The sequence below is a fragment of the Antrostomus carolinensis genome, unplaced genomic scaffold (assembly GCF_000700745.2).
Source record: "Antrostomus carolinensis isolate BGI_N321 unplaced genomic scaffold, ASM70074v2 scaffold13696, whole genome shotgun sequence".
Classification (NCBI taxonomy): Eukaryota; Metazoa; Chordata; class Aves; order Caprimulgiformes; family Caprimulgidae; genus Antrostomus; species Antrostomus carolinensis.
The window spans coordinates 48677-58437 of NW_010321298.1; the positions used below are offsets into that span (position 1 = coordinate 48677).

The window sequence follows — 9761 nt, forward strand, 5'->3', positions numbered from 1 at the left end:
TCTCTTCTGTTGTCTCTGATTTATTACTTGGCTTAAAAAAGAAATCCTGAGTAACCTTTTCTGATCATTTTTAGTATCTTCAGTTTACCTAATTTTCTGGAGCTCAATTTAAAATAAAAAAAAAAGTAATCACATCATCTTTGAAAGAAGAAGGAAACAAAATACAACCCTCTTACCTTCCATTCCCACCAGGACTTCTATGAAGGTGTCATTTTCTTCCACAGTCAAATGACAGCCAAGAGCTTTGCTGCTCTAGGCCTCTGTCAGCTTTTCTTATTTACTACCTCAGAGGTCCTTCTGTATTCTTACACACTGAGATCCTCTCTAGTTTGCAAAGAAAGATGCTCATTTGGATTTACTTTTCAGGAAAGAAGTAGGATTTCAGCCACATTGAAATAATGCTTTGCGTGGTTTTGATTCCAAATTGTGTCTCCATATTCCATAATGAGATTATGTAATTTGCCAAAGATGAGTTATAAGAATTAAAAAAAGCTGAAGGACAGAAAAGCAACATAATTTTCTAACACTGTCCAAGTCAGCTCTTTCTCTAAAATGTAACATATATGAGATTACTCTTGCTTGCATGATATTTTTCTTTTCCCCAATTAAGTCATATAGCAGTTTTACAAAATTTTTTCTCAGCCTTTATACCTGTTTAAATGCCTTTTCACAAAAAAGATGTACCTCTATTTGCTTCTATTTTTCGTTTTCCTCTCAGAAATGCAGTAGATTGACATATTTACTTAGCAACATTGTAGTTGCTAGCTTCACTTATTTTCTAATAAAATTGGGACGTTACTGATCTCTACTATAACCTGGAAATAACTATAGGTTTAAATGTAAAAGATGATAAATAATATTATACATATGAAGCTAGAGGCAACATGTTCATATGGCTTAACAAGAAAGACGATCAAGCTCTAGCAAAAATAGTATTGTTGAAGACATAAGAAAAATAATATGAAATGAAACTGTCAGAGTCATCTGCAAGAAAAGACTTATGTAAATTCAAGCTTAGTGCACAAGTATTGATTGTAGGCTTGCCTGAGGGATTCTCAGATGTATAGTGATCAGTTGCTGTGCTGGCTTTGTTTAAAGACTGTCTTCATCAGGCAGCCAGCATATATTGTTTTCATTGTACAGGGTTGTTTTTTGGGGGGTTGTTTTGTTTTATGTATTAAGGCTTTTCCTGCACAGACAACTCAATTTCTACACCATTTAGTCAAGTGCCAATGATAGGAATTCCAGAATTTCAGTGTTTTTCTTCCATCTCTTCATTCTAAAAATTGTACAACCTCCATACCACCAGTTTGACATCTTCCATCTTGCAGGAAATAACTACCTGACTCTGAGCCTTTTGATCACACTCTTCTGAATGAGCAATCATTTGCAATTAACAGAGCCACCCTTCTCCTAAAACCAAATTATCTTTATACATGCAAAGAATGGCAGCTTTTCAAAGGCTGAGTTAATTATTATGCAGCAGAATAATTCCAATAAAATTTACTTAGATGGCATCTTTTTTTAAAAACAAAGTTATCATGGCATTTCTGCAGAAAATGCATTTCTATGGAGCAGTCCAACAATATGCAACACTTCAGTAAAAGGTACATTCAACTGCTGTACCTAAGGCCAAACCGTTCCACACCACAAACATAAATGCCTCAGGCTCTCAACAAAACTAACAAAGTCACATTCTTTTCATAAGTGTGGATTTCATGATATTGTATCCATATTCCACATAAATGTGACTATAATATTCCTTGTACATTTACCCAGTGGTAAGTGACGACTGGAAGTTACTTATCACTGAAGTACCTTTCACAAACCACTTACAAGCAAACCTACTGCCCTGCACCACCAGGGATGCTGCTGCTGGGAGAAACAAGCCACATCCTTGAACCTGTCAACATCGGAGACTTCACTAACATGCATGTACAGTAGAATGTAAGAACTTAAACCCCATAACACAAAGTGCTAGAGATGCTAAATTAACTTTTCAGTAATAACATGAATAGTGCAATTGAGTTCAATGGGGGACTTTTCTAAGACAGCTTTCTATTTCATGATAAAGTGGATTATCAGAGCTATCAGCATGAATCAAATAGCTATCACACCTTGAATGTGAATTAAGCCTAGGCAAAACCACTTTTTAACCTGTTTGAAGCCAAACTAAGTTATGGAAGTAAAGAAGAATTAAATGATTGCCACATTTTAAAGAAAAAATAATTAGAGAAAAGTACTTCTTAGAAATAAAACTAAGTAACTCACATGAAAACAACTCACATGAAACCTCTTTGAAGCTGGAGAAGACTGAGATAGCTCCTATCTTATGGTGTAGACTACAGAAACATTGACAGTGTCAGAAACTCTTCCCCTCTGTAAAATTGTTTGCCATAGACTATTCATTAAGCAAACATGTACAATGGAGAGTACATTCTTCTTTAATCTATGTGATTTACAGGGGAAGTTACTGAAGGGATGGGAAAAAAATCAAGGCTTTATTAGAAAATTATTGGGTTAATGACATTTACCTTGTACTGAGACTTGCAGTTTTTGTTCCAGTAGGTGACTCCAATCCTTCCCCTGGCTTTGAGGATTTCTCTCTGTTCATTTGCTGGAGTATTGAGTTCAATTCACTAATAACATTAGCCTTTGGGCCTGAGAGAATTGGGCTTTTCACCTCCGTCACATCACCCCATAGCTTAGATGTCCTTTGGGGAACAACTTTAGCCATATTGGGCTGTGCACTGATCGGAGGTGGGGGCGGAGCGGGAGGAGGGATAACAAAGCTGTCTACAGTTTCTTCAATTAGCGCGTCCTTGTAAAGTGCATTGCTTTTGTTGATTATGGGCTTCATTTTTGGCTTAGGAGGTACTGGGGGTTTGTCCACCAGAAATGTTTGCCCATCTGCATAGACTGTACAAGTATCCACGTTCTCACCCCCTTCTGAGGATAAGGTAGAGATGCTGGACACCGTTGAGATAGTGCTGGTTGTCTCTAAGTGATGGTCACTACTACTTCGACTGTCTACCTCCTCAATCCCAGAGTCAGTGACATTATCAAAGCTGTCAGGGGGTGGCAGAAAGGAGGCAGGCAAACAGTTTGAAAGACCCACTTGTTTTTTACTGTCTAAGGAATTTGTTGACTGGCTAGGGGCAAATGGCGCGGGTGAAGGTGTGCCATTTTTTCTTTGCTTAATCAAGTCTGTTAGAGCCGAACCAGGAGGTGCGCGGTCATCAGGGATATCAAAGCTGTTGGCGAACTCTAAGGGGGGTGGTAGTGGCTCAGTAAAAATAAACTCTTCATCGATATCAACTGATGCTAAGGGTGGTGGAGGGATGCGGAACGGCAAGATGACAGGGTCATCGACAGAGCTCGCTGCTACGATGGTTTTGCAGGGCGATGCCGGTGGCTCAGGCGCAGCAGGCACATTCAGCTCACTTTCCGCTTCCTCGCTCCCCTCTGGCCTCTCTGGTTGGGAATTTTCAGGGTTCGGTTCCATTTCAGCTCCCTTTTCCTCTTCATCTTCGGGCGTATCATCTGACTTTGCTGTGTCCACAGTATGAACCATTAACAAGCCAGCTGACTTTTGCTGCGAAGTATCCACAATGTTTATCAACATGTTTTTCTTCTCCTCAGCTTTCTTTTCTTTCCCTGCATCTGTTTCATACTTGTTCTCGGTCTCCTGCCGTCTCAATGGGCCACGAGTATTTTGCCTAGAGACAGTAGCAGTAACAGGAAAAGTCGTTTCAACACTGGGTCTCAGCTTTGTATCGATGTAAAGTGGTTTATTAAGGTCAGCTTTAACAGCTTCTCCTTTGCCTGGAATCTGCTGTGTTTGTTCTTTCATGGCTCTGTCCCTGGCAGAGAGAGCGAGGGCTAGTGGTGAGTTTGGATCTAATAGCTTTCCTGTGACCGGGTGAACGTAATTATCTGAGCTGGATGCATTTGTGGACTTAGCTGCCACTGTACTGTTTTCAGTACCTTTCGTTTTGGACGAAGCGTTTAATGTCCTTGAATCACTTTGATTGCTGGGTTCACTGCTATTAAAAAGATTTTCAGGCTCTCTAGGTGCGGGAATTGGAGATGGTGACATAAGTTGTCGAAAACCATCTTCACTACTAAACATTGCTTCATCGGTAAATTTAGATTGCCTCATTCGTGGTGTTGGTGGTGTTAGTCCAACATCCTCATCTCCTAGGTCTGTGGAAAGGAAGGCTGGAGAATTACGCCTTGCTTCCAGCCTCTTTTCCCTGTCCCTCACTGCTCCAGCAATGGCGGCTGCAAACGGACTGCTGACACCCAAGCTGTCGTCAGGTCGGAGTTGCCCAGGTTGCTCTGAAGATTGAGGATCGATTTCCATGCTGCTCCCTTGGCTGCTTTTCCCACTGCTGCTGGTGGATGGCTCTTTCACAATAATTGTCGGGATTGGAATAGAGCAGGTCTTTTCCGGACTGTCTTCAACATTGGATTGTTTCACCAGCATCCCCTTCCGCCTCGCTGGTTTGGCTGGCACGTACACTGCTTTGCTTGCAATCTTCCCAACCTCAGAATATGGATTTTCTGGCATCTGACCCCTCTTGTTCCTGAAATTTGCCTGAGATGCGGCACTCCGACTGTACAGGTCTTCAGAGTCCAGAGAGTATCGGTCCAGTTCTCGCCGGTAATAGATCCCTTTGTCCCTTATCATCGTTCCCACATTCTCAGGCCTAACCAAAGAAATTTTTGAACCTGAATTCTGATTAAACGGAGGTTTAATAGTTCCATAGCTCCTTGATGTTGGGGATTTGGGAGAGTTGTACAGAGAGGGAGAAGGTGGTGGTGGTGAAGGAGGTAAGGACTGTGGTGGTGGTGGGATATCTTCAGAGGTGTCAGGCATTGAAAGACTTCTGGTAAACTTCAGCATAGGAGGAGCCAAAAACTGCCGTTCTTCCTCTGTTATTCCTAAAAATAAGAAAGTATATTTAAAACACCATCTTTTCACTGGGATCCCTCATATTATATTATCTCTGTATCCAACCTAAAATGCCAGGGTGCACTGCACGTGACACGAGGCATATGCAAAATTATGAGCAAGGTCTTTTGGTTGATTCCTACCATAAGCATTCTTTCTTGTTGGACTTCCAGAGACCCAGATGCCAGAATTAAACAGGATGCTACAGAATTTTAATTAAACTGATCACTGATGTGTAGGCAAACGTTTTGGTTTTATGTATCATCAAGGTAGCTGTAGAGAAGCACATTTTCTTTGAAAATTATTGAACAGGGAAGACATTCTGTGCAGAAGACTAGCTTATGCCTTGCTCTAGCACTCTATAAATGCATATAATAATGCAACTTAGAAACTTAATGAATTTTTAAGATGCATTTGAAACTTAGCAAAGGGACTGTGAAGATTCTATTGGGGAAAAAAATAATAATGTTTAATTTCAAAAGATGAGATTATATTATTACAAATACAGCTTTTACCATAAATAAACTGGATAATATTGGGATAATTTAGATTCTAATTTTACATCAGCAGAATTTGTTTCTAAATTGATAAATACCACTACTAAGACTACCACCAAGAACAAAGCAAGCCCAAATTTGGTCTGCTCTTTTTTTCTCTCTTTTGTAAAATCATCTGCTGTCATCATCTGGAATGAAAAAGAGGTGAATTTTATTCCATTTGATCAATAGGGATTCCTTTGTAAACTACACACCATTACAATGCTTTTGCCTCAATAACAAAGAAAAAAGGAATAACATTTCGCCCTAGGTAATGCATTGCAAAGGGCTTGTACTGATCTTTTTTTTTTTTGTCCTTCTCCCTGCCTTTCCTTGTTAGAGGGAACATTCTAAATAAAGAAATTAAATTATAATTCCATAATACTTGCCTACTGCCATCAAAGCAGAATGTGAAAATTATATCCTCTTACACACAAACTTCTTTTCTCATGAACTTTGTATAAAAATTAAACAGTCATTCCCTGAGGTAAAGATGATGGAGAAATATGCTTTAAGAAAGAAGCAAAGTTACTAAAAGCATGTGATTAATGCACAAGCAAACTATACATGAGAAGCATTTTACCTATAGATTTTTGTCTTCTCATTGTACCCCGAGGTATACCCAGAAAAGGACCTTGAGGACTCCCTGGTACAGTGGGCGTCATCACAGCAATACCCTGTCTCTCATACATGGACTACAAAAAAGCAAACAAAAAACCCCACAAGCATTAAAGCATGCAAGTCTCTCTCACATGTAAATAACTCTTCTGTCATATCTGCTAATCCACTGAGCATTCTTATGGAAAATAACAAATTTGTTATTATTTTGAGGAGGAAGTGAAGAGAAAGGGAAGGCTGGGCTTTATTTACATGTGATTAAATGACACCAGCTGTAAGTGGAGTTAGTTGAAATTATTTACAAGGCAATATGTTAAGTTTCCAGCACATTTTGTGTGTTGTAAGAAAAATGAAGCATGAGCAATTGCATTTTGTGTCATTCACTTCCAAAAACCTAGCTACACACTGCGTAGGTATTAATGTTCGTTCTGCACCAAGCTGTACACTCTCTTCACAGATGAAAGGTGTCTTGCACGAGGTTACACTGGCCGTCAGCGTCTCAGCTAGGAACTGAGGAATGTCACCTGAATGCCAATGAACTCAACTGTCCCTCCTTGTAGGTCATCACAAAACTATTAGTTTTCTGCCTCTTAGAATAGCTTTCATTTCCTTCCATCCCAAGCTGCTGAGAACAGCAAAGTGCTTGTTGTATCAGGACTGACACTCTTTTGGAGGAGAGGGTAATGGAAAAATACATCTTAAATGCAATAAAACCCAACTATTTTTTTCACATGCAAAGTTCTGCAAGAGCAAATTCTGCAATTGAGTAATCCAATTCCAGAGTTCTGGAGTTTAATTTTTTAGTACAGTATTAATGTCAATTTTTCCCCTACAAGTCATCATGTATTATTTAATCAAGATATTATATATGCCATTAGGAATAATTAAAAAAACCTGAAGTAGGAGAAACCTTCACATCAGTGGAAATTGTGTGGCTGCACTAACTCTGGTGCTTGAACTGAAAAAGCACACCTTGATTTTCAGCAAAGTTTTTTAGCTTGGGTTTAGTGTTGTACTGACACCTTCAAATTCAGAACTTATTGGTGTCTCACCAGCCGAGATTACAGGCAGAACAAGTTCACATCTGTTTGAATAACACTGAGGTAGCAATGTTGATGTGACAGTCTCAGAATAAATATAAGGATATAATGAGAAATGTTTTAAAGGGGTATGTAGGCTCTTCTGTTAAAAAACTATTCTTAGAAACAGCGAGTAGACCATGCCTTAAAGTTACGAGTGAAATGAGTATATAAGGCAATGTTTGTAAATTTGTTTCTGTTGTATGCCCTGCATGCTGCCAAAAGATGCCCTCCAATCAGTTTCAGAAGTGAAAGCAGTACTTCATAGCTACCACTCACATTCATATCTGTAGCTGAGGGAAAACATCTACTAGAAGGCCGCTGTTTAATAGTTGCCACTCTTGAGTCCACAGTTGCATTGTCTGCAATTCTTGATGGCTTGGAAACTGGTACTATTTCATCCACTTTATCTGTAATATAAAAGTATTCAGTAAAATAAATATCATTTGTCCAAAACCTGAAAATTTAAGTATTGCAAGGTCAAAGGAAGAGATTTACTTTTCAAAAAAATGCAAAGAAAAAGTTTTTTTGGCATTTTAACAAGGCAACGCTTGAGCATCATAAGTCGTGCAAGCCGAGCACTTTTTATTGCTGCTACATAACATGCATGCTTTAGTTTTAAGCCTGCATGCATTTAATGTTTACTTAGTGTGACTCGAAAAACAATCCTCTTCTTCAAACCTTCAAAATGTGAAGGGAGAATATCTATATAGAAATGGAAAGAAGACCTTTAGAAATAATGAATCTGTACAGCACTGTTTCAAATAGAGATAAGCAGACTGTACTTAGTCATCAGAATTTCAGTGATATTTTGGACAATACCAAGTACTCCAGAAGTGCTATTTTATGCCTATTCTCCTTAAGAAATCACATCCCAATTTATTCACACTCTTGGATTATTAGATTCGCATTAGTAACTGCGTCATTTGTTTAAATCAAACTTTTATATGTATTTTATATTTTTAAAACTGCACAGTCTGGGAGTGTATTTAGTTGTGGTCAGAAACAGACCATATAGGCAAAGTCCAAATCTGAATGAGAACTTCAACATTTGGATTTGGGATTCTGATCTAACATATGATGTGATCATAAAATATAGGGAAATCTTCCGAAGTTGAGAGTGTTAGTTTTAGCCCCGTCTCCAGCTTTGGTCACAAACAAGGTTCTTCAGTATTTAATATATAACGTTATTTCTTCAGACTGAAAACCTCAAAGTACCATATAATCAACTAATTATAGCCTGATAGCTCCTTTATTGCCGCTTCTATGACTACAAAACTAAGACATGGAGAAATTCAATGACTAGGCTACGCCAGCAGAATAGTTCAATTTTTGAACCTGTACTAGAATCCAAACTTGAATCCTACCAACAGGTTTCCTTACTACGCCTTCCATTGCATTTGCTTTCCTAAGAAAGCACAGACTGCACTATATCGTGTTAATTTAATGTCTTTGCCTTTGAAGTTTCACCAAAGCAAGGATTAGCTATATAGCCTGTGGTATTTATGGGAGTGAAATACCTTAGCCTGGCTCCTAGGCTTCCACAATGTGAGTCAGAGCAATGTTACTTTCCAGCAATTAGATCCATCTCCCAAATGATTGATTATTTGCTCCAGCAAACAAGGATAGCAACTTCATTAGGATACTATAGACAAAAACCCCCAGGGTTTTGGTGGTCTGGAGATGGTGTTACTATGCCAAGTACCAGATTTAGGGATTTAAGTTTTACCTCTCACTGGAGAGCAGCACACTCAGGGCCCTGGGTATGGACATGGATGGGAATAAGGCAGGAGGAAAAGAGCTTTTGGTCCCTCTAAACAGTAGATCTGGCTGATGCAAGGATGACATTTTAAATGGGAGAAGAAGAGAGGGAAGAACTTTTAGCCTTCTGGTTAGGAAGAAGGTTATCCTAGAAGGGGATATTTCAATGTCACAGAGGGTCAGGGAGCCAGCAGGAAAGGAAAGCTTGAGCAGAATCAGTAAGCTGAACACTGTTGAAAACTGTCTCACAAGAGTAGTGTTGCTGTTTCTTTTCAATTGAAGTTAGCATTCAATTCTTTTCATTGGTCTCCTTTATTTTTGTATGTTTTAAATCATCCAGTGGAAGGAGAAAAGGGAAAAAAATTCTTAAAATCATCACATGTATTCAAAAATAAAACAAACGTCGTCACATCTCATACGGGTTTGAAATACAAATGGTGAACTGAAAGAAAAATATCTGCACTTCTGCTCAGCAAAAGGCATCAGAAAGCAATGGTGTAACCATCAACATTTGACCTGTACAGCAAAAATATGGATAGACTCCAGAATTGTACTCAGGGGATCTATCACCAAGAGCTTCAACTGGGCAGAGATTTCCTGTTAAGTCTCTCCCACCCTTTTTATCATCCCAGAAGCCAAACAAACTGGTCTTTGGGATACAGAAAGAAAGAAGTTTTGGGAACTGAAGCACTAGGTACTCAAAATCTGTAAATAAGAAATATAAATATACCATAGAAGAAGTGATCCCCTTTATTTTTAACAGACACATGTAACCATATACCCATTCAGACAACAAAAAGCTACAGGGAA

At 38.8% G+C, this 9761-nt stretch overlaps 1 protein-coding gene across 1 annotated transcript in view; it reads right to left on the reverse strand.

Annotated features, from left to right (window-relative positions):
• Nucleotides 1–9761, reverse strand: part of SHANK2 (SH3 and multiple ankyrin repeat domains 2) — a gene marked incomplete at its 5' end in the record, with an annotated part of 39313 nt that overhangs the window by 8192 nt on the left and 21360 nt on the right. The window contains 4 exons of the mRNA XM_029085430.1: nt 2535–4947; nt 6077–6188; nt 7470–7600; nt 7836–7895. Of these exons, the coding sequence (XP_028941263.1) occupies nt 2535–4947; nt 6077–6188; nt 7470–7600; nt 7836–7895 (2716 nt within the window). The remainder of the gene's footprint in view (nt 1–2534; nt 4948–6076; nt 6189–7469; nt 7601–7835; nt 7896–9761) is intronic.